This window comes from Pholcus phalangioides, unplaced genomic scaffold (genome assembly GCF_987345545.1).
Source record: "Pholcus phalangioides strain wild (caught in Gottingen) unplaced genomic scaffold, Ppha-v1.0 ptg000015l_1, whole genome shotgun sequence".
NCBI lineage: Eukaryota > Metazoa > Arthropoda > Arachnida > Araneae > Pholcidae > Pholcus > Pholcus phalangioides.
In genome coordinates, this window is record NW_028301608.1 from 114949696 (window position 1) to 114977006 (window position 27311).

Consider the following 27311-nt stretch of genomic DNA (forward strand, 5'->3'; position numbering starts at 1 on the left):
TTATTTTACTTAATTTTGTCGTACAATCGTTTACGTATATTTTGCATTGTAAAGTAATTTACGTTATTTTAATTTCCTGTTTACGTTTCTCATTTTTTTATTTTTTAAGTGTTATTATCTAGTTTTTAGCAATAGTGTTACTATGCCTCGACCTCGATAAGTGTTGTGTAGGTCCTTGCGACGGGAGGTTTCTCTGATCTACGGCGATCGTAGCTGATAGTTTCAACTGTAAGGGGTGTTTGGATAGGACAAGGTTGGAACTCGAGGTTCCAAGCGTTACAAGAGAGAGTTAGGGCTTTATAGGGTCCGGTTATTATGAAACCACCTGTTGTAGAGCCACCTGTTGATGAAGAAGCAATTTCTACGAACAACGATAGTTTAGATGGTGAATAGGTGGTCGTGGATGAGGTAGAGGGGAATAATGATAGGGGTTTAATGCTTTAATCATCAGCGATTCCATGGTTAGGGAACAGAGTGTGTAGGGATTTTCGGGGTTTCTAACGCTGTTGTCTTCCTGAGGAAATATTAGCAACGTTCGAGACGTTTTTCATCACCGAAAGGTTCCCTTGCGGGTAATCATGTGGGTGGGAACGATATATGAGGAGCGGATATGTGAGTCTCTTTCAGAGTACCGGGATTTACAATTTCTACTATTTACTATTTTACTATTATCCGCTAGGGAGCAAGGTTCAGATGTGCGAAACCTTGTAGCGAACCTTGAGACTGGAACCGTGATTCCAGTACTGTCAAGGGTAACCTTTGTAGTAGGGGCTACAGGAGTAGGATCCACCAATTCAATTTAGGCCTGAAGGACATTTGCTCCTCACTTGGGATCACGTTCTTGGTGCTTCCCACATTTACCGATAAGTGGCTTCGTTGGGATGGGATTCATCTGATTAGGAGGAGGATCTGGGAGGTTTACGATAGGTTTAGGTCAGGTTTTTGCTCCCAGACCACGTAGTCGGGAATGTGGGTTAGCGGGAATGTGGGTTAACTTGTAAATCCCCACCTGTAAATATGCCTTTGCTTGTGATAGCTCTTCATTTCCCACCCACTAACAAATTTTCACAATTTAAATAATAAATTCGCATTTTCCTGACCTGGAAACAACAGAAAGGGTGACTGCATGAACATAAAATAAGATTGTTACTGCAAGGAATCCGACACAGACGGGTTAGCGCACCAACCTTTCCGTGAGTATTTAAAAGCAATAAAAAAAGGGCAAAATGGCAACCGCTGCCGTTCGGAATCGGCAATGAATTTCAAGTCCCGGTCTAATTAGTCCCTGTGTGCAGAAATTGACAGTTGTGTGACGAGAATGATCAAAGTAAATTGGCTATTTCGGTCACAGTTAACAATGTCCCGTAATTTTCTCTGTAAAATATGGTCAGGGCTGTCAACATCAAAATAGAAATTAAAATTTTTGTTGCCAGCCAGAGTTGTACATGGTTGCTTGACTTCCCATCAGCTCTTAACTGAACTTCCCGAAAAATTGTTGTTTACGTGCTTTTTTATACACACATTTCCGAATAAAATGCCAAAGTTTTTAGGCTTTGGAGGTAACAAATTATCCTATTTTAAATCGACAGCGTGATTATTATTAACCTTTAAACATTGCAATAAAATTTTCGTGCTTTTCAAAGAGTTTAAATTTGTTTATTTCGTTATTAATATCAGTTGCATGAGGAGTCAAACCGGTCATTTGAATTAACATTGACAACTAATACCACTGATTAAATAATTATGATTGTTGAATTAAGCAAAAAATACACGTACAAGACTAGTTAGACTTATTTGAATACCCCACATTTTGGAGCCAGGCCCCCTCCATAGTGAATTAATATGAAAAATCGTGGGATTCATATTGAGCACCACCACCTATCCGGCTGGAGCCTTGTACGCCTAGATTTAAAGGGGGTAGGGCATGGAGAACATAGAGCACATATGTTCAACCCATGGCCAAGCCAAATTTCGAGGAAAATCATTAGGAAATCGTGTAATATTGTATTTGGTTTTGACCCACGACTAATTGCCAAACCAATCAATTGGCCCCACAGCACATTTCCGAATCAATTAAAACAGATTGTGACATATTTCTGGTTCAGTCAAGCTATTAATAGTGCATTTCCATCTCCAGATCAATTGAAATAGGCTGTGGCATACTTTCAGATCAATTAAGCTGCTGCTGCAAATTTCCAAATCACTTAATGGCCCATGGCTTATTTCCGGGTCATTGAGTGACTAGTAGCATAAAATTTATCATGTAAGCAATACACGGCACACTTCCAGATCACTTAAGTGGCCTATGTTAGACTTTTTCATGCCCCCCAAGGGTGGAGCTGACAGGGCTCGGGACAAATCTTGTTTTTTTGCTTTCTCATGCTATGGACAACGACCCCTTAGTGAAATGAGTCTGTGACCATTCGTCGAAAATTGCAGATGCTGTACAATCCTTGGAATTTCATGAATTGTTTTCGTTATATGTAGGCCTATATTTATATATTGAAATTATTTTAATCGCAATCATTGGATAAAAAAACTAGAGGTGTGTGAATTGAACTACATTGTTATAATCTTTTGAATATTTTTATACAGGTTTGAACCACCATGTTTTCCATGCATTATGTGGAAGGATTCTTAAAGTCGTGAGTAATAAATTTCAGTGCTCAGTTTTTTAAATTGTTTATTTGATACTATTATATGGTTTTTCGCATAGCTTAATTTGATTACGTGGTAAATGAAAGTTTTCTAAAGCATAAATTCATTCAACACATTAACCTTATTGCAGAGCGAGACAAATCTCAGGTCGCCATTGAATTTTTTAACGAATGAGCGCATGTTGGAATATGTATGTAAGTGTAGTCTGGATTGCCTACCAAGCAGCAGCAAGGTGGGTAAGAGTTTTCAAAAAGGGATGTGAAAATTTCAGGCAATAGACCACTCTCTTCTCACCATCCAGAGATTAGGCAGTGACAACAGCATTCAAAGGCTTTTGCATCGCTGGGAACACATTGTGCACAACACTGATGGTTGCATCGAAAGTGTGGTGACATTCCACATTGAAGCAGACCAACATTTTCTCAAACCAAAGTACAGATATTCTGTTTCAAGAAGGTAACTCGGTATCACAAATCTGGTTCCGTGTTATCTGATGCACATACAGAAGCACTAGGTAATAGTGTGTGTGTGCATACTTTCACATCTACAGGCAGTCTACCTAGTTCACGTGAAGCTAGTCCATTTTATCTTTGTACCATAACGAATTTATCCATGATAGTCAATACTGTACACATGACCAGCTTTTGGCATGTTTTCCATCCCAATAATAAAACTTGTTTCGAAGTCTACCGGTGCTTAAATAAATTCCTTAAGTGTCTATTCTACCCTTGCGCCCCCACTGGTTGCCAAATCAGAAGTAAGCAATAAAAATAATTGCAGAAAAATATTGAAAAATTGTCTTCCCTGTAAAATTCAAACTATGGATGTAATGAAATGGACTAATTTGAAAAAGAACCAGTAATTTTTAATGCATTGCATCTACTAGCTGGGAACCAGAACAACAATGTAGGCCCTATATGTATCAGTTTATGAAGTGAAGCCCAGGGTAAAATTTTAATGATCAAATTGTTTTTCACCATATTATTTATGGCGGACACAAAACTGCAAACTCCCTGGGTAATTTTAGGGGTGTGGCTTATACACCGGAGTGTTGTGTCAGTTTGGTCTGCAAAGCTACAGCTGACCATTATGTTGGCCTTTGTATAGTGAGAATTCGGCCACCCTCAACCTATGTCTACAGTAAAACTCTTTAAAAGAAAAAAAATTGTTTGCAAAAGAGAGGTGACTTAATCAGGAGTTTTAAATGCATATTTTTATTTTTGAAATGAAAGTTTTATTTGACTGTAAAAGAAAAGTTACTGCATCTGAGGAGTGGCCATTAAGAGGGGTTTTAGTATAGCCTATATCAGTAATTCCCAACATGGGCGTTAATGTCATCTGGGGGCGATGGAATGTCCCAGTAGGGCGGTAGAAGCTGCTGGTATAACATAGGATTCTATGGGTTAGATTTGCATTGGGAGGAAAAAATTTCTGATGAAGAAGGCGATGTGGGACAAAAAAGGTTGAGAAACTATGGCCTATATCAAGGGTGTCAGACTCAATTGCACCTTGGGCGATTTGCTTCAAAATTTTATCTCAAGTAGGCCTCTAATTATTAAAAATCATAATACCAAAAAAATGTATTAATTAACAAATTAGAAATTAGCCCCTCATAATTGCTCTCCAAGTCTTGAAGAAATTGTGGGAATAAGAACTACTTGGGGTCTCTGGATGCATGAGTTTAAACTGATCGTCGCAGGCTTTATTTAGAATGAAACTGTTTCCAACTCTTTACATCAGAAGACCTGCTGATAAATGATGCAATAGAAAGATAGCAGTTTAAGGATGTGTGAATGCATTTAGTTTAGTTGTGCTGTAAGTCTTGAAGCAAAACTTACATTTGTGGTAGCCATTGCTGTGTATCACTTTTTCTCACTGCTATAAGTTTGTTCATAAGAGATTGACATTTTTCATAAGTATAAAGTTTTGTCAAACACTATTAAAAAGCAATGTACGTTTGAGGGCATTACTTCCAACTGATCATGCAAATTATCAGCAATTACTGTTATTCTTTCAATCCCCCCCCCCCTCCCAATATATCTCGATTCAAAAATGAAATTCGTACACATATTTAAGAGAGACATTTTCTGCAGCATTTATGTTGCAGGCCTTCATCCGTTGCTTAACCAAGGAACCAATGACTGAAAGGCTTGGAATGTTTCATTAATATGTAGCTGATTTCATTATATGTAGAGGCTCTTGTTGCCGTAATTTTAGATAAATTCTTCATACTTTTTAATAGAATTATTTATTAGTTTTTTTTAATTGAAAAAAAGTATTTTTTTGGATTGTGGTGCGGTGAAGCAGGCTCCTTACTAGTTCCTTCGGCGGCTGCAAGTTTGACACCCCAGCTTATATCATGCGATACAGCATCCATTTTGTGTTAAAAAAAGGGTTAGGAATTCATGACTTTCCCTCATTTATCTTTATCATAAATTTCTTCCTTATTATGCTATCTTGCATCTTTAGTTTCAGGAATTGTTTATTATTATTCTTCTAGGGATCGGTGTCCACTACACAAATTTCAACAAAGTTTTTGAATCAGTCTCTCAGTCGCTACTTTGCTGCTGGTCCACCTGGAGCTAAGAAAGTGTTCCAACGTGATAAGCCTCACATTAATATAGGAACGATAGGGCATGTTGATCATGGGAAGACTACACTTACAGCTGCCATCACCAAGGGTAAATTTTAATTCTATGTTTCTGCATGAAATGCTTTATTCTTAATACAGGATGGCCATAATTAAGGATATGATGCATGAGACTTGATAGGTTGAAAACTAGCTGGTCAAATTGAGCCAAATTGAATTTCTTTTCCAAACTATGTGAATTTGATTTTATATATTTTTCAGTGAAGAGAGCGCGACGTGAGGTATATGCATCAAAACGTATCAGCTTTTTTTTTCTTCTTCAAATCGAGCACAACTCAGGTCTATTGCCATAGGCAATTTACTACCTAGTGAGTTGTGCCGGAAGTGTAAGTGTGTGTACCTAACAGTCTGAGTGTGTATCAAGTGTTGTGTATGATTTTTCAGTGCTGCCATCTATATCTCAGAAGTGAAGTGAGTGATGTGTAGTGACTGAATATTTGTACTGTTTGTAGGACTGTTGCTCTCTGTGGCGAGACTTTTTAACGGGGAGATCGGCTAACATTTGCGCCTCGAAGTTGGGAACCACAGAAAACCAACTTCAGCCGACCACCACTGTGGTGACGGTGGGGCTCGAACCCGGGTCCCCGCGATGCGAGTCCGTCACTATGACCACTCGACCACCACAGCGGCCAAAAAAAAAAAAAACATATAGGCTATGTTGATTCATTTAATCCAATAATCCAACCCTTTTTTTAAATCTTATTAAGTGTGGTTTAAGGTTGCCCTTATCTGATGTGGGGGCCCGGTGCAAAAATAATTTTGTTGCTCCTTAGCCCTAATTTTATATATTTTGTGGGAGGATCTTTAAATCTTGCCATGTAAAAGATTTGTGTATTATCACACGATATACAGGAATGGTGAAAAATATCTACTCAGCAATGAAAATTCAGTATTAATCAAAAAAAAAAGCCACAGAAACAAGAGATGAGAGGAAAAATTCCAGAACTGATGAAAATTCAGAATCAATGAGAGAGAAAAATCCCGGAATAGTGTGCATGTAATGAAAATTCTGATTTAATGAAAGGAAAACCCTAGAAATGTGTGTTGAAAATTCAGAATTAATTTGCAGAAAAAAAATTCCCAAAATACATGGAAATTCAGATTTAATGAGAGAGAAAATTACAGAATTGATGAAAATTCAGAATTAATGAAAGGAAAACAAATCCTGGAATTGATTGAAATTTAGAATGAATGCTACAAAATTTTTTTATGGTATGTCTATTTTCCTATTTCCATTACTGTAAGCGAGGGGGCTCTTTAAACCACAGGGCCCAGTGTGATCGCAGCTCTGGTGTGGTTCCCAAAGTGTGTGCCATAGTTTCTTGGGGCCCCACCAACCACAAAGGTTGGGGGGGGGGGGTCTTTGCTGTGGCTTGTCGTTATTAACGTGTGCTTATTCAATACCATGAAGCAGGTCTTTAGAGTGCCCCAGATACATATTTACTAGGACGAGGAAGCTACCAAAGACAAAAGTTTAAGAACCACTGTGTTAGGCCATAAACACCTCCTTTCTGATAATAGCTACCTGTATATACAAGGTGAACAGGACCTGTTCTGCCAAACGAAAATGGGTGATAGATGAGCCCAAGTGGAACATGAAACGCCCTACCAACCCTGTCCTATCTCGAACTGTTTTCGAGTTACGTTGAATGATTGTGATAAAAAAAAGTGCCGTCTAAAAAAATGAATTTGTGAAGGTTCTGAAAATCCCATGTGCAAACTGAGAACATATTTGGAAAGAAATCAGAAAAAATTCTTTTAGGTGACATTAATTTTGGCTAAATATCTTGATTTAATGGCAAGCTCTCTACAAGTACTGAAAGACTGGCAAAGTTCAAAGTTGAGTTATTGCCAAAATTTTTAATCACCAATTCTGCAAACTCTCTTCTAGCTCCAATAAGTCAAATTTACCAAGAACTTTTCCATTACATCAGCTTTTGAAAGAGTCTACAATAAATCATATCAGTGATCTAGTTCAGGAGAAATTTAGACTTATTTGCAATACATCACTGAAATTTGCATTCGTCAAAGTAATTTTGGTTGGTTTTGGGGACAATTTGATTTTTCACTTCACCAATCTCTCAGTGCTTGTAGCTCACCATTTAACAGATTTCCTGTGGGTAGAGGTAGTATCACCTTATAAGATTTTTTTTGCAAAATCAAATTGCAGCCAAAATCTAAGTGCCAATTTCAAATTTTCGTTAAATATCTACTTCGACAAATGCCAATTTCTGTGATGTATTGCAGACAAAAAGCTAAATTTCTCCTGAATCAGGACACTGATATGGTTTACTGTAAACTTTTTTGAAAGCTGGCTCAATGGACAAGTTTTTGGTAAATTTGACCGATTGTAGTTACAAGGGTGTTTGCAGAATTGGTGATTAAAAATTTTTGCAACAATTTGATTTTGGACTTAAGCAATTTTTCAGTGTTTATAGCTCACCATTAAATCCAGATATTTTGATGAAATCGGTTTCACCTTATAGGATTTTTTATGCTCTTTCAAAATATGATCCTAGTTTGCATGTAGGTCTTTCAGAAACTTCACAACTTTGGGATTTTTTCACATTTGGTACATTTTTCTTCCATAATCATGTATCCCATATAACTCAAAAATAGTTGAAGATAGGATGGGGTTGGTAGGGTGTTTCACATTCCATGTGGGCTTCTTCACCCCCTTTCATTTGCTAGAACAGGTGGCATTCACCCTGTGTATTTTGTTGTTGAACTAAATTGATATAATTGAATAACAAAAGAAAATTCTAAGGATATAAAAAATATATTTAAGAATTTTTTTCTCCTTTTTATTTCAGTTTTGGCTGAGAAAAAAATGGCAAAAATGAAAAAGTATGAAGATATTGACAACGCACCCGAAGAAAGAGCTCGTGGAATAACCATAAATGTTGCTCATGTAGAATACTCTACCGACAAGAGGCATTATGGCCATACCGATTGTCCTGGCCATGCTGATTATATCAAGGTATGACTACTAATTTTAATAGGAACTTTTTAACTTGTAAAAGAGTTGGTTATTGAAAATCCAAATGCTGCCATCATGTCTTATAGATCCCTGAATGTAATAGGATATGATGTGATACATAAAGCTCAGTTATATAATTATAGAAAGCAGGGTGTTGAAAGCATGCAAATATTCATTCTCTCCTCAATGTACTTAACAAGTCATTGACCTGTCCAATGTTTCTAACATAATATTACGTCGAGAGGTGAATGGAAAAAATAGAAGCACTATTTCTTCACTGTTATTGTTATATGGCATATGTGCACCAAAAACAAAGAAACCCTAAAACTTGTTCGTGGGTGAAAATATAATAAATTTTGTTTTTTATTTTTTTCCTCAGAATCATCTTTTTTCCCTTACTCATCTTCATCTGGGGGGGGGGGTGTATTTTGAAACAAATTCATAGAGAAAAGATACAAATATATCATGCCAATGCGTTTTTTCTATGTATGATTTTCTGATCAGAAATCATATGAAGTCTGAAATTAAATCAAATATAACTTATTTTCTTAAGTAACTGTTCTATGGCAGTAACTGTTCATTTTTGACATGATGCTACGGTTCCTTGATTTACCTGTTCTCATTCAGTTCAGCTGACTCAAAGTTCTGGGGAAAGAGGGGCTTCAAAAAATTAAATTATGTAAATGTGCGAGTTCACTGTTTTATTTAATACGTTTTCTGGTATTCAGAGCCTTTTCTTCCCCCAGAGATGGGGCAGCAGCGTGGCCCGAGCTTTCACAGGCTTCGCACTTATGGAACACTGGGAGTTTTTCTTTTTCTAACAAAACAATTTACTGTAATTAATGACAATGATTATCCAAATCAATAAAGGCCTGCATAATAACAATGTGATCTCTCGCTAAAATACCCCCAAGCCTCGGCACTGAAAAAGTTTGTGCCATTACAAAAATACTATGCATGCATTAAAGCTTCATTCCATGGGTCTCAGAAAATGAGAATGATTGTTATGGGAAGTTTTAATAAAGAATTGGATAAAACTATTTGTGTGTATTGTGAAAGGGGTTTCCGTGTCTGAGAAAGGTGGCCCTGTTGTGTCTGATCTATGTGCTATGCGCAACGCAAGAATCTGAAAGTTCTTATTTAAACTAATATTTGAAGATTAAAAAAAACTAAAACTTCAATAAAAAGGTCACATAAATGGTGCATAAATATTCAGTCTTTGAAGGTAAATACCAACTCCAGGTCTTGAGTACAAACCCTACTGAGATCATATTATTCTTGTCTTCGATTTATGCATATCTACAAAAATATACATTGTATATATACATTGTCTATTGTTATAATCTTAAATTTTCTATTATTATCTATTTATCTTTACACACAAATAGCATAATGAAAATCAGTTTAGAATCCACACACAGGAAAAAAAATTCTAACTAGACACCTCTTTTCCTCCTTTATTATGGCACATTTCTGTAATTGTATCTACCCTTTTTCTTAGAAACCTGAAATGCATTTCATTTGAAAAATTAAGAGGATTTATAACATTTGAAGGATTAACAATACAACACTGCTGTTGTTGATAGTTGTCTAGGATGCTCCAAAAATAACATAAAAGCTAAAAATTCAATCATTGAAAAACTGTAATTGCAATGCAGTTTTCAAAGAAATTCTCAGAAAAACATTGGATTTTTTTAAATGAAATTATTTCATTATTTTTTTGCCAAAATGCAGAGACACCCCTAAATTACATTAGTAATTCATTCTAAGACTAATGGCGTAAGTCAAGGTAAAGTTTCCACTTATAATGTCCCTCCCTTTTCAGGAGAAGGGAGGCATTGTTCGCGAAATGTCACACAATTTTTTTTTTATTCCATAAAACTGACATTTGAAAAAACAGTCAAATGATTTTATTGATATGTATTCAATACCTGACTTGTGTATTATTTGAACATAATATGATAAACATGTTGGGGTAAATCAAGAAGCTATCCATACTTAGAATAAGACAACCATAATATTCTTTATGGGCATTGTATAATATTTTATCATGTGTATATATTGTTTACAGTTTTTGTGATTGTGTTTTTAATTGGGTTGTGCTGTATTTTTGAAATATATGACATCCATATTTGTTATGGGCATCTTTTTCTCAGTCACCTCGTTGGGCATTTTGCCTGTTGTGGCATTGTATTTGTGTTATAATGATATGCAATAATATATAATGCATTATTATTTTATAATGCAAATATTTCAAATTTCTAGAACATGATAACAGGAACTTCTCAAATGGATGGAGCTGTGCTAGTAGTTGCTGCTACTGACGGTGCCATGCCACAGACAAGGGAGCATCTTGTTTTGGCTAAACAGGTAATTTTTGAGTTTTATACATTTTAAACGTGCGCATGTTTGTCATAAGTTATAGTGATACCTGTAAGAAATGGAATGTCAAGATACTGAAATAATATTCCATTTTAGACAAATATCTGTTTTATAAAGGTGCAAATTAATGCACATATTTTTATTCTGCTTAAGATAGGTTTTCGTCTCATGTGTTGTCCATTTTGGACAGGTTTCACTGCATTTTTATGCCTGCGGTATTGTAAGGGATTTTATCTGATAAAAATGCATGATGTGGCAGTTCAGAATCTACTTGATGTAATGAGCATAGTTTTAATTTTTGTGTAGTCTTTTGTATTGGTCTCGATATTTTGTCTGTTTCTTGCTACAGGCTCTTGATATCTATCCACTAATTACAATGCACATATTTTGAATGATTACAGATTGGAATTGAACACATTGTAGTGTTTATCAATAAAGTTGATGCTGCCGACAAGGAAATGATGGAACTAGTTGAAATGGAGCTCAGAGAACTGATGACAGAGATTGGCTTCAATGGTGATGATATCCCTGTGGTTTATGGGTCAGCTTTGAATGCTTTGGAGGTAAATGAAATGTTCTTCTATCACACTGCTCGATATGTCAGTATTGGGACCCATACAATATGGAGACATTGAGCTCGAAAATCTCTTAAATGGGAAATGCTCCTACATGGGAAATAAGACTTATTAAATGGAATCTGCTATATTTTTTAATTTCAGTTATCTAAATGATTTCTGAAGTGCACTTTACAGGAATGAGTAGGGCAGGGCCCTTATGTCCATGGGAACTAAACTTATTTCCAATAAAAAGTTGCACTGTTATACAAGTAATGAACAGACTTCAAATACTTAATTTATTCCATCACAAAATGTGCCAGAGACCTTTCATACATACAGTCGAATCCTGTTTTAATGAATACCGTTATAGCAAAAATCTTTTTTTAACGAACACTTTTCTAATCCACCAGATAAGTTCACATAGAAGCAATACAAAAACCTGGAATTCCTTTATAACAAAATTTCGTTATAATGAAGTAATTTCTCCAGTCTCTTGGAGTTTGTTATAACGGGATTCGACTGTATTATAATTTAATTCGCATTGCACATGTGATGAAGATCAAGCACACACACATCAGAGAAATTATCAGTAATGTCAAATGAGTGAAACACATGGCGTTGGTCAAGTCAAAATCAACATGTGTGGGAACATTCAGGAAGGATCAAAAACTCTAGTATAATTATTCAAATATATATAGTCTTTGTTTCAGGTTCCAGTGGGATCATCTTTTCAAAATGCATATAAGAATGACATTAACTATCACACAGTAGATAGCTCCTGCTGCTTTTCTGTATAATCAGGAAAATGTTTTCAATTATTCTTTTTTTTGCAACTTTTCTTTTTATCTATAAAAAAAGGGCAAAGACCCAGAAGGAACTGGTGCAAGTTCTATCTTAAAACTTTTGGAAATGATCGATGAACATGTACCAACGCCTGTGCGAGCCTTGGATAAGCCTTTCCTTTTACCCATTGAGCATGTGCATACCATACAAGGTGAGTTATCTGAAATTAAATATATGTACGGGGTAGTAAGGAGAGTTCCTAAGCCACATTTTACTGACAAACCATTGATCCTAGAGGTATACTTCTAATTAGAAAAAGTATCCAAATAGTGTTTACACCTTATACTTTTATGTTATTTATATTTCAAGGGGTTGTGTAATTTTTAAAATACTAGGAAAAGTTTTTAAAAATTTAAAAAATCCGAAATTTTTTATATGGACACCCTGTCCTCAGAAATCCAATTACAAAGTTGTTAACCTGTCTCTTTTGAAACTAAAAAAATTCTTGTTTCTAGGAGCAATATCTGCTGAGATATTCAAATTCACAAAATGAAGAAAAATTATGAAAGAACATATATGAGGGAAAAATGCATTTTACCATTAGTGTTTCATCTTTCCCAACTTTTCTCGAATTTTCCAATTTGAATGTCTCAGTGAATATTGCACTTAAAACATGGAATTTTTTTGTTGGCCTCAAAAGAGACGGCAAGAACTTTCTAATTGGGTTTTTGAAGACAGTGTCCATATAAAAAGTTAGTTTTTGCATTTTAATAACTATACAACCTCTTGCAATATAAATGACATATCTAAGGGTTCTACACGTTATTTTTCTGATTAGAAGTATATCTCTAGGATCAACATTTTGCCAGTAAAATGTGGCATAGGGACTTTCCTTACTATCCTATAAGTCTATAAAAAAATACTTTTTGAAGGTTTTTGTTTTGATAATTGATTTTTATGTTATTTGGGGTGCCAATTCCAAAAAATGCAATTCATTTTTTTTTCAGCATGTAAGGTTTTCTCACAAAACTATTGCATATTTTAGGGAAAATAGTTCAAACCTCTCCAAATACTTTAGAATTTTTATTTTATCACCTCATAAATATACATACTTCACATTTACATCTTAACTCTGCATTATAATAATAGCCCCACCCCAAAGTCACCGAATAATCAATGAAACATCTTTGGCAGTGACTTACATTTATTTATAGCGCACAGTTTCAATGTGATTTCTATGCTGCTTATGTATTACCGCTGAAATATTATTTTCACTTTATGTCAAAAACTAGACGTGATGAAATTTTTTAATTATTTTTCCAGTAATTAGCATCTAAAAGCTATATAAAACAATATTTTTATGATTTTTCATCGCAGACCTGTGTAATTTGAACTTTCTTCCAAGTTATTCATTATGCTACGGTATGTAAGAAAATATCTTGCAGCTATATTCTTCTATGTGAAAAGCAAAGCTTAGGCTTTAATTTTTTTAGAATGATGTTGTATGTATTTAATATATATATATATATATATATAAGAAACAGGAGTAATTATAACTAATTAGCAATTAATCACCCTTCATGTTCATGATAATAAACAATCATCATTTGACACTACTTTTCATAAAAAACTGGTCATTTCGACAATTTTTTATGAAAATTAGTGTCATGATTTTGTTTATTATCATGAACATGAAGGGTGATTAATTGTTAATTAGTTATAATTATTCCTGTTTCTTACGGTATTAAAATATACATATATTAAATACATCCAATATCATTCTAAAAAAATTAAAGCCTAAGCTTTGCTTTTCAAACATTAAACAAAAACATTTGGGTGTCAATTGGACTCAATAGCCTGAGTGGATATGATACTCGCCCAAAGTACCAAAGTATATTCAGGGGTGCTGCTAGTTTGATACCCGATTCGTCCTTGTCAGAAACGTTCCTGATGCAGAGACATAACAGAAACTGTGACAACATGACCATAGAAAAGATTGCTACCTAAAGATTCTCACACTGAAGGGTTAGCGTATCAACCTCTCAGTGAGTAAAAAAAGAGTGAAATGTTGAATGCTGCCATTCGGAATCAGTAATATAATAAATTGTAGATTCCGATCTAATTAGCCCTTGTTTGCAGAAAATGATTGTTGTGCGACAAAAAACAATAAAAGATTAGGGTTTACGACATTCAAGTTGGTGCTGGATATTAATGCTTTTAAATTTATTCAATTTTTATCTACTTTTCTGTTGAAAAATTTCAATAGCTCTTCATTTGTTTCAGGTCGTGGTACAGTTGTCACTGGTCGACTAGAGAGAGGAACTGTAAAGAAAGGTGCAGACTGTGAAGTAATAGGGTATCAGCGGTACATCAAAACTGTTGTTACAGGTAGATTTCATTCATTGCTGTAGCTATGTTGAGTCAGTAAGCAATTTTATAGTGATTACTTTGTTTCTTATTCATAAGTTAATAAATATTCTGCTTATTTGCTGTGTGTATGACACATTTCTCCCTCCCCTTCAAAATTGGTCTGAAGAAATTAAGTGCACCTTATATGCTGATACAGTGATTCCTTGACTAACAAAGATAATTCACTTCAAAATCACGGTCATAACCGAAAAACAATTTTATTTTACAAGCTCATTTCTCTCACACAGAGCCGCAACTAGATGCTTGGTTAACCGGGGCAGCACCAAACCTGCCTGCTCCCCCCCCCCCCAGTTGTGGTCTTGCTCTCACACGCACATGTAAAATATAGGTTCTGAGAATGTCCAGACTGCTCATTTTGCCAGTGTGGTGGTCAAGTGGTCATAGTGACAGACTTGCATCGCGAGTCCTGATCTCCCCCTTTTAAAAGTCTTTCCACATAGAGCAACAGACCTACAAATGTAATTAAATCATTAAACTTCACCTCTGAAATATAGATGGCAACACTGAAAATGAAAAATCAAACATAACATTAGATACATACATTCAGACTTATGTACACACACACACACTTCCAGTACAACTCACTGGGTATATAGACCTGAGTTGTGCTCGGTTTGAAAAAAAAAAAGACTTCATTTTGGTATTGAGTCTCATCATATGCAGTGAAACCATTTGTGTCTGAGGCTTCTTTCTCTTTCTTTTACATTTTCTCCTAGCTTAATCATTCATTTCATATGAAATGGCTCAAAATCATTCTGAAAGACAGGCATGTCTGAGAAGTGATTCCAAGGTATAAATAAATTAATCTGGCTCGAATAACAGGTACTCATCTGATTCATATTGATTAGCATGAAAATTCAGCTTCACGATACTGCTGTTTTATGTTAGCACATGCATCCATATCAACTGAAATGTTTGTTAGCCCAGGCAGGAAAACATTGAAAAAAATCTTTGTTAGCTGAAAAATTTGTAAGCTGAGGCATTCCTAAGCTTAAGTATCACTGTACTACCAAAAACTAAATCAATGTTAAAAAGTTGATAGCATCTTTGCCACCAATAAACTTTTATGTAATATCTAATTTAGAGGTGAAGCTGTGGTTTTACCGTCCTTCTCCTGTTCTATTTTATTTTCTTGGCCATCCATTTTCTTAAATTTGCTCCAGGCTATGGTGTGCTCAGCCCACTGGTAAATATGCCACTTATCCGATTATGTAAAAGGTAAAAATGAAATGGCAAATCAGTTTATATAATTTCACTACTTTCTAATAGCATGTGATAACTTTTGTTCACTCGCCTATTGTGATTCACTCTTGATTTCTTATAATAAAAATTTATTCATAAAGACTTTCAATCCGTTGTTGTATTTTCATCACTTTCATTATATTTTCCACATTACAGTTTTCTGCATATTTACCATTATAATTTGCTTGATGTGACAAGTGACTTTTTATTCTAGACTGTTATTAAAATATTCAAATTCATGATTTGTAGGTGTTGAAATGTTCAAGCAGACCTTAGAAGAGGCTCATGCCGGGGATCAACTTGGTGCTTTACTTCGAGGCATCAAAAGGAATGAAGTTCGACGCGGAATGATGATGTGCGCTCCTGGTTCAGCTAAAGCTCATGATAATGTTGAAGCGCAGGTAAGTTCTATTTGGTGTCAGATGGATCAAGTCAAAAAATAAAATTCACTGAAGTTATTACATTAGCTGTTATTGAGAATACAGTACACTCTCGGCTATCTGGTCCCCACACTATCTGGCCTAGTTAAAAATTGGTACATAATGATTGTCTGTGATTCCAAGCTGCACAAAAACTGGTTTTGGGATGTGGAGATGCAAAATCAAACATTAAAATCTCCCGACCATTAAAATCTATTATACATATTAAAATAAATTTTAAAATGTATAGTTCAGTACATAATAACTTTTATTAAGTATGTACACCTGTATTTAGAGACCAGAAAGTATGAATAGGAGTGGGTTTTGGTATAAAAAGGATGTTGTTTTGGAAGGAAATGGATGGAGGTAGGAAGTAAGCATTTATAGAACTCTGACTCTTCTGTTATCCGGCCCACCACATTAGGCCGCATAGTCCAGAGTTTACTATATTTTGAATTAGTTAAAACTGCCTAAGTCTATCGCTGATATGCTCATTATAAATTGTTATTTGAAGGGAAAAAACAACAAATTTTGCTTTAAAGAATATGCTTAATGAAATCCATGAATTTCAGGCATACCTGATGACAAAGTCTGAGGGTGGTAGAAAGATTCCTCTTACCAATCTTTACAGAGCAAATGTATTTTCCAAAACATGGGACTGTGTTGCAGAAGTTGAAATACCCGGAAAGGAACTGATGATGCCTGGTGAAGATTCAGTGTAAGTTGGGAAAAAATATTTCACCATTGTTTTAGTTTCTTAATACGTTATGATTCTACACATGCTTATGAGTTGTATTTTATACACGTTTGGTTATTTGGGGGAAGTGATGATTCACTCAAGTAAAGTATTCTGAATCGGATTAAAATGGATATGCTTAACATTCGTCAGTGAATCGCATTTCAACTGAAATAATTCATGTGAACAATAGATGTGTTATTTAGTATTGATGCTACATATATTTTTGAATTGTATTTGTATCCCATCCTGAAGGAACGAATGCCGAAACTCTCCCGTCAGACTAATCCCGCTGCTGAAATGTCTTCTAGCCCAGCTTTGTGGCAGAATCCGGAACACGTTATTATTGAATTGAAAAGAAAATTACAAACATATACAACTTATAACAATATATATTTCCCAAGACAAAAAATTGTGAGAATTCATTTTTAGAATGAATGTGCTAGTACATTAAAAGCAATACATGTGTCGTATTGTATGCATGAAATGAAAAATAAAATTATAATAATTTGTTTAATATAAAATATCCACCAGAGCGAGACATCTCCCTTAATACCTTATAGGTAAGCAAATGAGGTTGATTGATGAAGTTAATTTCTGGGCTAGAAGCCAGCATCAGCTTTATTGGGCTCGTATCCAATCCTGTAAATTTCTTTTAATGGAATTTGTTCCATTTAGCCAAATTTTTCTATTTCATTTAGTCGTCATGATTTTAAATTGTAAAATTATGAAATCAGATAGTTTATGTGTACGTTTAAATGACCAGATTTAACAGTGTTTCTTAACGTTTTTGTGACCATAGCCCCTTGTTTTATTCAGGAGAGGGGCTCTTCCTACTTATCTGATTTTTTGAGTAAATTTAAATTTAACAAAAGTTTTATAAATAACTGGATTGAAGATTTAAGTGAGCTTTTCTCTTGTGGGGGTTCTATGCATCTCAATATTATGGGCTCCCGTGTAGAATGATGTTGTGGAGTATGATACATGGCTAGAAGTAACAGCTTACATATTTGCTTATTCTCAAAAATTATAATACAAGGTCTCATCATTCCATTCATGATTTGTTCCGGTGGCGATTTTGGGAATGGGAAATCGGGATAATTACCCCCCCCCCCCAAAAAAAAACCCCCATACTGAAATATAAACTAATAAAACATAGCGCTCCCCCCCCCCCCTCCTGGGAATACAAACTACTGTCTGAAAAAAAAATTACCCCTTTTCCCTAAAGGTAGTGTCTCTGGAACCACCTCTGATCTGAACTCCTATAAACACTAGGCCTCCTTACCATGCTTGGATGGGCCTGTGTGTTGAGGTACCATTGATTCTATGGGCAGTTCTGTTAGATTCTAAAAGTAGCCACACTTCTCTCACCATATTTCACTCAAGACTTTCATTTCGTTACATCTGTATTTTGCTTCACAGATATGTGTCCCCCAACCACCTGTCATACAGTGATTCCTTAGAACAGGGTTTCTTAACCTGGGGGGTTGTGACCCAATCTTTGGTTACAAAAACTTCAGAGATAGGTCGTATATCAAACCAAACATTTTGTTAATAAGTAATGTTTATTAAACATAGTTGTATTGGTGATTTCGGGTAAACTAGTTCAGGAGAGGAATATTGAAAAAGGAAGACTGAATTACTGTCACAATTTAGCGATATAGTGTTTTAGCGTTTCATTCAGTGTTGAGATGAGTCGCATCATCTCTACACTAGTGCATTCCCAGATTACTAAAGTGACCCATATCACCGTGGCGCAGTTCCAGATCACTTTAGCCCCACAGCATATCCATAGATCATTAAGTAACCTGCAGTGTATTCCCAGATCACTTGAGTGACCTCCAACACAGTTGCAAATCACTCGCAGCATATTAACATATCACTGTGGTACAGTTCCAGAGTATTTAAGCAAACTTCTGCACTTTCATAGATAACTTAAATGATCCATGGCACAGTTCTAGAGTACTTGAGCAAACTGGCATGTTCATAGACCATTTAAATAACTCACTGTACTGTTCCAGGTCACCCAAGCTGCCACGGTCCATTTAGATCATTTAATTAATTGGCCAGTGGTACATGTTCAAATGAATGAAGTGACCCGTACTTTTTAATAGTTGAGCACTCTTGGTCTCAACTATTGCTCTCAACTGGATGTTCTAGGAGCTTGTCTTTTCCATCTTTATGTACGAAACAAAGAATGAAGCCGACCACAACATATAGGAAGACACCAATCACCCGACTTTTCGTACATGTTGTGAAATGAAACGATTTTCCACAGTTCTCATCTTGTGAACTCTCATATATCGTATTGTGTCTTCAATCAGTTTTAGCCATCTGTCAGTTTTTCCCCCTATTTACAGTGCTTTTTGTGTGTGATGTATCATTGGATTTTGGGCAATACCTGGAATCAGTTCTATGATTTTCCATAGAAATCTGTGGTTTCATTCTCTCATTTTGGCTAACAAAGATTTCGGCTTACAAATGTGATTTTTGAACAATCTCCTTTATCTGAGGTATCATTGTATTCACAAGATGTCATTTATATTTCATGTCTTCAATATGTGAAAAAGGAATAACACACAGTGGTTCACTTCCTCTGTCTAGTGCCAATACTTTAGAATACCCAATACATTAATTTTCATTTATTATCTTCCTTTCTATCAAATATTTTTTTTTACAATTAATTTTTTTCAAGTTAATTTATATGTATCGGTTTAAAATTTTTTCCACTCTCTTCTTCAGATTGAAGTTCAAATTCATCAAGCCCATGGTAATTGAAGCTGGCCAAAGATTCACCTTAAGAGATGGTGCTACAACATTTGGAACCGGAGTGTTTACGAAAATAAATTCAGATATGACTGAATTAGAAAGAGAGAAACTCGTTTTGGGCCGCAAGAAAGCCAAGAAACTAGAAGAGAAAGAGCTGGCCAAGAAAGCAGCTAGCGGAGAAAAGAATTGAGAATTGTTTTTGTAACTATTAAATCTCTGAACATTTTTCTCTTTCGTGTTATAGCGAGAAGGATGTGCAAAAATTTGTTCATAAATGTTTTAGTGTGACGTTAAGCTTTATGTGATGCGTTTTGGTCCTTTTTGTGGGAAATTTGTTTTGCATTTTCAATTTGTTCCATGATCGGAAGAAATTAATTATATCAACTACGAGAGTCGTCACATATTCTGCATTATTTAGAAAATCATGTGTTCTTGTATATTACTTTTTCTAAAATCAATCCTGTGAATTGAGTAGTGGAGCTTTTTTTTTTTTTTTCATCATTTGTGAACAATATTTTGTACACTTTCATTCATCAGAAAATAAATTTTCTGGGAATAGAAAAAAAGGGAAGTAAATAAAAGTGTTTTTATTATTAAACTGGGATTTGATTTTTTTTTTCTTCTTGTGCTCCTTTGTGCTAAATGTGTGCTGCATAGTTGGCATGGCTGTAAGTACAGGGTCAGCAAGAAATAAGTTTTCCCACTTTAGAGAGGTCTAGAGCGTGTTCTACTGCTCCAAATGAGACCGAATTTGTCCAACAATTGTTCAACCAGAACCAACAAAACTCTATTGTAACTATAAAATAATTCTGCCATATGAAGGTGTCCAGTGTCTCTTTGTGCCCTATGAAAAATGATTGCCAAGTTGTCCATTTCTTTCAAATTTCACATTCTTCTGGGTAGAGGAAGAAAAAAAAATTCTGCTTGCATCAAAGTTATGGTTCCAGTATTCAATTGCCACATGGTAGTATGAGTATATAAGCTGTTTCCCATGCTGTATTTCACTGTACGAACCATCATGCAGCAGATTTTTACATCCATGGGACATTCTGTGGACTGACGAAGCCCATTTTTGTCTCAATGGTTAAGGTTAACACCCAGAATTCTAGAATTTGGACATCTGAAAACCCTCATGTTATCCAGAAGCAACCCTTGTATCCTGAAAAAAAGTAAAAGCATAATGTGGTTTTATGATCACTTTTATTATTTGCATATATTTTTTTAAAGAAATAACAGCAAATAGAATCGAAACCTGTTCTGTCACAGAACAACAGTACCATGAAATGCTGAGGAATTGTAATCCCCACAACTTCAACTGTGTGGATGCCTTCAAGATATAATTTTTATGCAAGATGGTGCACCTCACATTGCTGGGCCTGCTAGAAAAGCATTTCACAGGTGCCTGGGTGATCAGCGGACATTTTAACCACTGCATGGCCTCCTCGCTCACTGGATATCACTACTCGTATCCAGGGCTGTCTTAAGAGCATCATGGGTCCCTGGTCTTGAGGGGCCCCATATGTTAAGACGGCACTGCTTGTGACTTCTGGTTATGGGGTTTCCTGACGGAGACTGTCTACCATAGAAGACCTTCTTTTGTGCCAGATCTCTAGGATAGCATTCAGTGCCATGTTCTGGATATTCTGGTAGACACTACATTCAGCTGTTGAAAATATGGTTTTGAGATTAGAGCACACTGTACAAAATGAATGGAAATGCACTGAGCAGTTTTAGTGCTTTATATTAAACATTTATGTGTGCTCCAGCCATTCATATTTATGCTATTTTTTTCAATAAATGACAAGCACATCGTTTGAATAATCTGCTGTACAAATTTTGTCTCGTTTGGAGCAGTAGAATACACTCCATGCCTCTCTAAAGTGGGACACTTATTTCTCGCTGACCCTGTACTTTGATAATTTTTTTTTTTTAATTTAAAAATAGATTCTACCATTTTGGATTATTCTATTTTGCATGCATTAAAAATGATTGAATAGGTGAATTCAAAAATTGTTGGTAGGTGAGTGAACATCTCCAGATGCAATAGAAAACACTCCCATCACCTCATTTCTTCATCTGAACTGTGAAAGAAGTTCTCAGCAAGCATTGTCAAAGATGTCTGTTGTTATCTGCAGCCCACTTCCGAGTTCTCTGGTCCTGTTAACTTCTTCAACCTACAATGATTTTGTTGTGTAAGTCTATGATATTTCCCCTTGGCAATGTAGATCTTTGACAGCACTTTCAAATGCACTCACTGTTTTCTAACAATTCAGCTTTGGCAATACAAACATGTTCGATATTCAAGTACTCCTGTCTCTTCTAATGTAGTGTCAAACAGGTTGGTAGACACCATACTGAGCCATTTTTAGCAAAGGGGTAATCGGGTGACTTTTGGCCTATGTAGTCTAGCTTTTGTACTTCCTACAGGGCTTCCACTTGTCCTACTTTTCCTATCAAATCTTAACAGAATTTGTGTAACTTTTTTTAAATGAAAAGGGGATCATTGAAATATTGTCAAACAATGCAAGTGTAGTAGATTGCAGTTATTTATTTTGCCAAGCAGAAGTTCTATCATTTATCAGGTTATTTGTGACCTTGGGCAGTTATATGTGAGCCATGTGATTTATTAGTTTTTCCTTTGCTTAATTTCAGGATTCAAGAAACTCATTTGGTGTCAGTGTTTTGAGTGGTCATTAAAAAATTCTATCTGGATAGAAAAAATCATTTAGGATTTACAACTCCATGGTTTTGGACCATTCATTGTTCAGTAACTAGTTTATCATTCAAAATTATGGTGCACATTTTGTGTATGGGTTGAAAACAACAGTTTGCATAACAGAAGAAGCAGTTGGATACATAGGCCTGTTCTAGGTTTTGTGATTATAATGCCACCCAATACCATTCAATGGTCGCCTGTATTTTTAGGACATGCGCAGGCATAAAGAATGTTTACAGAGTTCTGCGAAGAGCTAGAAATGAAAGTGCTTCATTTGCCAAAAACAATCTTGCTGACATTGAATATTGAAGGATCGGACACACCCTGCTTTCCATCTCAGAGAGATAGCGAACAATAAAATGTGAACAAATCCCTTTAAAACAGATGGACAGCACAGAAAAAAACAATCCGGTTCACATTGACTTATTGACATTTGATCTCGTAATTTACGAATTTTGCACTGTGCTTTTGGAAGGGGTCTCAAAGTAGCGTCATTCTTAAAAAACGTACGTCTTCATAATTTTCTGTGCATCGTAAAAGAGTTGACAGACTGGACTTTGGAAGATTTTTCAAAAAAAAAAGAGTAATATATATTGTGAGGCGAAACAGAAAAAAATTATCTGTGGTTGTGCTAGTATACCATTTTGGCCAAAAATTATTTTTCTTATCAAGTTATTCCTGTCATTTTGTTTTGGATACTCAAATAGTGCTATGGAAATTTTTAATTTTTTAAAAATAATTTTGATTTTTCCCCCATAAGGCTATGATTATGTTGTCTGGAGGAGGGGGGGGGAATTCCCAATTCCCTTGTCCTACTTTTTCTAATTTTTTTAGTGGGAGCACTGTTCTCAAAATATAGATTTATGTCTTCAATTACTCTGATACTCCAAATATACTATCCGTTGCAAGTGCCTGGGCATCTCTGTATTTCAGGTTACTGATCCATATAGCAAGAATTAACCCTTTAACGGCCCAGATAGGGATTGGATCATGCTGAATGGGTATGTTTTGGAGGCTTTTGTGAACAGTATCAGATAGCGCAGCCGTAGGGACGGCTTGCACTCGTGCTATCCCTAAAGATGACCCTGTTAGGTTAAAAAAACTTTAGCCTTTTTTGGGAAACAAACATAATTTTTAACCCAACAAATTGTGCTTGACCATATGTCCTGCTTTTAAATAAACACCTATTTTTTGGTCCTAAGTTATTTTACTGCTCTCAATTTCCAGATAACTTTTTACCATTACAGCACTCGTTGATGAGCCATTATATTTTCCTTCCCCTCTTTTTGGTGGGTTTCGGTCTCAAATCTCACACATAAAGTAGAACTTTGTTAACACCAAAATTTCCCTATTCAATTAGGTTCCCTAGGCAGAAACTAGGGGAGTGACAGGGGTTATGGTGTTCCAGGCCCTTTACATGAGGGCACTTGAAAAATAAATACCTGTGATAGTTTATACTGGTTGCCCCAGGCCCTGTCTGTTCTCTCAGCATCTTCATTGCCAACCTCAAAACAGTGATAGCACTGGTGTCCTGTGGATTTTTTTATTGTTCAAAATTAAAAAAAAATTTCTAATGAGAAAGCCTAGGCTGCCGCCGCTTACAGCACTCAGCTAGAAATTGACCCCTTGCTTAAGCTGTCCCTGTACAGTCGTAATAGATCATGCCAGGCCTGTAGCCAGAAATTTCGTTTGGAGGGAGGAAATCAAAGTGATAAAACAATTTAGATTTGGTCATTTTTCCCCCTGGTCATTTTCTCACATTTTTTTTTGGGGGGGGGGGACTAGACCCCAGTGAATTTGGAATTAACACTAAACAGTAAAAATCCTGCTCTAATATGTCCCGGAAACAAGAAAAGATAAACATGATTGGTATTTGAAGTTACATGACTGTTTACTTTATAAAAAAAACTTACAAGTTATGATGATGATGCTCTAATTATGTACAAAAAAATGGATCGTCATTTCTTTAAAAAAATATTACGAGTGTCCAGAGGTATTTTCAGATGCCGATGGTGGTGCTTTTTTCTCTTTGTCAGTGCCTAAAACTTCTTTCTCTAATTCCCAAAGAGGAATTTTGTTTTTCTGTATAGCAACCTGGAAGGTAAAAAAATGAGCCATGTACTCAAAGTAATAGAAGTGTTTAGAAAAATATAAGAGCAAACCTGTGTCGGTCTGTATAGTAAGGGAAAAAAATTTAATTCGTAACTCTCTGAAACATTTCTCAAATGATATTTGTTTTGTTACCTTGACACACTTCTGGTATTCCTTGAAAAGCGGCTCACAATGCTCGCCTTTGCTACTGCTATTTTTCAAGAACTCTTCTGAAAACCAGGAATTAAAACAGGCTTCATATTGCTGTTTCAGTTCGTTGCAGTCTTTCCCAATGCTGTCCATCACAATATCTGCAATAAATTAATACACTCCCGTTACAAATGAACATTTGAATTCAGATTATATATAGGGTGAAAGTGACATGTTCTATCAAACCAAAGGGGGTGATATATGCAGGACCAGATTTAGTTGGGTGGGATCGCACCAGGCTACAATATATAAGGAACCATAGACCTGGATTTTATTGCACTGATTAAATATATTTTACGATTACTGCTTAAAAAAGCCAGAACTTGAAATTCTATTGCAGAGAAAGACATCTTCTCTTTTGTTAGTACCTTACATGCGGAAAACTGGCTGTGTGAAGAGATATCAATGTTTAGGAAAGGAAAATTCATCTCTGATCTCACTGGGACTCGAAACCCAGTCTCTCGTATGTGGGACAAGTGCTGTTAGCTGCTTTCATCTGAAAGTAGCTAACAGCACTTTCAGATGAAAGTGCTGTTGGACCACTTTCACCAATTCACCACTGCCATGAGGGCAGTGGTGAATTTTCCTTTCCTAGACATTGATATCTCTTTACACAGCCACTTTTCCATATGTATTGAAATTCTGTTGAAAAATACATTGATTTGTTAATAGACATGCATATGGTAGTAAATCTGCTGTTCCCACATCCTTAGACGGGACCTTGAACTTTGACAAGACACCAGACTGATAAAGACTTTTAGCTGACTTCTTATATTGATTTTCAAGGAAATTTATAGTTTTAAATATTGGAAAAATATAAAACCGATACCTAAACCCCCCAGAGCCCTGTCATACTTTCACATGAGGGAGACATAGTATTAACAGTGCCATGAGACTTTGGGAAATGTCTCTCTTAGGGCCTAAAACCCCTATTGAAAATCCTATTTCATGTAATAGACATTATTCTGTTTTGCCTGTCTGGTGAGGCTCCTTATCATTCTGCACTCGGCCCATTAAGAATACCCTGCATTCTGGAACCTCCGCTGCAACTTTTTTTGACTGATTCAAATTTCATGACTTTTACTGTGCCCCTAAATATAATTCCAGTGGATATATAGAGCAACAAGGAGTTAACCACTTTTTTTTCCCAACCGAGCAGAACTCAGGTCTATCGCCATAGGCAATTTACTACCTAGTGAGTTGCGCCGGAAGTGTAAGTGTACCTAACAGTCTGAGTGTGTATCAAGTGTTGTGTATGATTTTTCAGTGCTGCCATCTATATCTCAGAAGTGAAGTGAGTGATGTGTAATGACTGAATATTTGTACTGTTTGCAGGACTGTTGCTCTCTGTGGCGAGACTTTGTAACAGGGAGATCGGCTCGCATTTACGCCTCGAAGTTGGGAACCACAGAAAACCAACTTCAGCCGACCACCACTGTGGTGACGGTGGGGCTCGAACCCGGGTCCCCGCAATGCGAGTCCTTCACTATGACCACTCAACCACCACAGCGGCTAGAGAGAGTTAATCACTGGGACTAATCCAAAAAATGTGTTGAGTCTGAAAAAAGCCAAATTTGTGAAGTTGGAACTAAGTACATATTTGTAAAAAACAAATAATCGTATAAGGTGACAGAAATTTGGAACAGATGCAGTATGGTCTGCCACGACTTTGGCGACTTTTTTCTCGCGATAAGTCGAGAAAAAAGTCGATTTAATTGAAATATATGGATTTAATGTGGTGAGCTACAAGCGCTGAAATGCTGGCAAAGTACAAAATCAAATCAGCGCCAAAATTTTACGTCTTCAATTCTGCAAACACCCTTCTGGCTACAACCGGTCAAATTTACCAAAAATGTCCATTTCGAAAGAACCTACAATAAAACATATCAGTGATATAGTTCAAATTTAGTTTCTTGTTTGTAATGCATCGCTGAAATCTGAGTGAGAGCATGTGAGTGACCTAAAGAGTGTGCAAGCATGTGAGTGACCTGTGGGGGGAATTTGAGGAATGAGTGGAAAAAGAAACTAGAATGACAAAATTTGTATAAGGCCCCACGGTGACGAAATCACAAATCTGCTTCTGATGGGACCCAGAGACCATGTGGGGAGGGGCATGTCCTCACATGGGGGGGGGGAAGCTGACAGGGCTCTAGGCCCGGGACGGTTATCATTTTTTTTTGCTTTTTCACGCTATAAATTAACTACAGAAGGGGCCGGTTAAAAGTCTGACCGAGGGGCCCGCTACAAGATCTGGGAGCCATGGGGAGGGGCATGTCTCAATTTAATCTACAGATGCAGAGTAAAAAGTTAAATCATCAAACCTACCACTAATTAACGTTTGAAAAATACAAAAGAAGAAACCGAATAAAAAAATATCAAGAATTAATTAATTAATTATTAACATAATAGCTCAAGTAGAAAGTGGTGGGATAGTAAACATACTAATTTTTTTATTGGATGGAGCACATGTAAACAAACTTCCAAACAATAATATCTAGTTTTATTGATTAGGAGGAGAAAGAAACAGCATCCTTGTACTTACACAAAAAAATTAAGTTTTTTTTTTTCAGTGATGTAGTAACCATATTAATCCGAGCACTGAGACTTTTGCTGCCATCTGCTGATGGAAAGTATGAAATTTTGGAGCAGATGCTTCATCAATTTCTACACATAGAACCTCTGCTGCCA

The 27311-nt window shown here is 35.9% G+C and overlaps 2 protein-coding genes across 6 annotated transcripts; one reads left to right on the plus strand and one right to left on the minus strand.

Moving 5' to 3' along the window:
• Positions 1-1457: 1457 nt before the first annotated feature.
• Positions 1458-20204, plus strand: LOC149077645 (uncharacterized). Its single transcript, XM_089245202.1, has 11 exons — positions 1458-1559; positions 2596-2645; positions 5159-5339; positions 8122-8288; positions 10554-10658; positions 11072-11233; positions 12086-12221; positions 14294-14398; positions 15932-16083; positions 16674-16819; positions 19580-20204. The coding sequence occupies exons 1-11, from the start codon at positions 1535-1537 to the stop codon at positions 19794-19796; spliced, it is 1446 nt and encodes a 481-aa protein (XP_089101328.1). The 5' UTR covers positions 1458-1534; the 3' UTR covers positions 19797-20204.
• On the minus strand, positions 14732-27260 carry LOC149077646 (uncharacterized). 5 transcript variants are annotated; one of them, XR_016194181.1, is made up of 4 exons: positions 27166-27260; positions 24567-24724; positions 24236-24416; positions 14732-14890 (listed from the first exon to the last, which is right to left on the minus strand). XR_016194181.1 is itself a non-coding variant. In XM_089245204.1 (3 exons), exons 2-3 carry the CDS (start codon positions 24714-24716, stop codon positions 24300-24302), a joined length of 267 nt encoding a protein of 88 aa, XP_089101330.1. In that variant the 5' UTR covers positions 24717-24724; positions 26949-27117; the 3' UTR covers positions 24191-24299. The 5 variants fall into 5 exon arrangements, 3 of the variants coding, with proteins under 3 accessions (XP_089101330.1, XP_089101329.1, XP_089101331.1); XR_016194180.1 differs by lacking the exon at positions 14732-14890 and adding an exon at positions 20241-20765; XM_089245204.1 differs by lacking the exons at positions 14732-14890; positions 27166-27260 and adding an exon at positions 26949-27117 and having other exon boundaries at positions 24191-24416.
• Between the last annotated feature and the right edge of the window lie 51 nt (positions 27261-27311).

Coding starts and splice junctions, on each gene's coding strand:
- LOC149077645 (XM_089245202.1), top strand. CDS start 1,535: ATGCCAAAGTTTTTAGGCTTTGGAG. Junction 11,234..12,085: donor CAGCTTTGAATGCTTTGGAG/GTAAATGAAATG, acceptor CTATAAAAAAAG/GGCAAAGACCCAGAAGGAAC. Junction 16,084..16,673: donor ATGATAATGTTGAAGCGCAG/GTAAGTTCTATT, acceptor CATGAATTTCAG/GCATACCTGATGACAAAGTC.
- LOC149077646 (XM_089245203.1), bottom strand. CDS start 27,208: ATGGTTACTACATCACTGAAAAAAAAAAACTTAATTTTTTTGT. Junction 24,725..27,165: donor AAAAAACTTAATTTTTTTGT/GTAAGTACAAGG, acceptor AATTTATTGCAG/ATATTGTGATGGACAGCATT. Junction 24,417..24,566: donor AATACCAGAAGTGTGTCAAG/GTAACAAAACAA, acceptor TTTACCTTCCAG/GTTGCTATACAGAAAAACAA.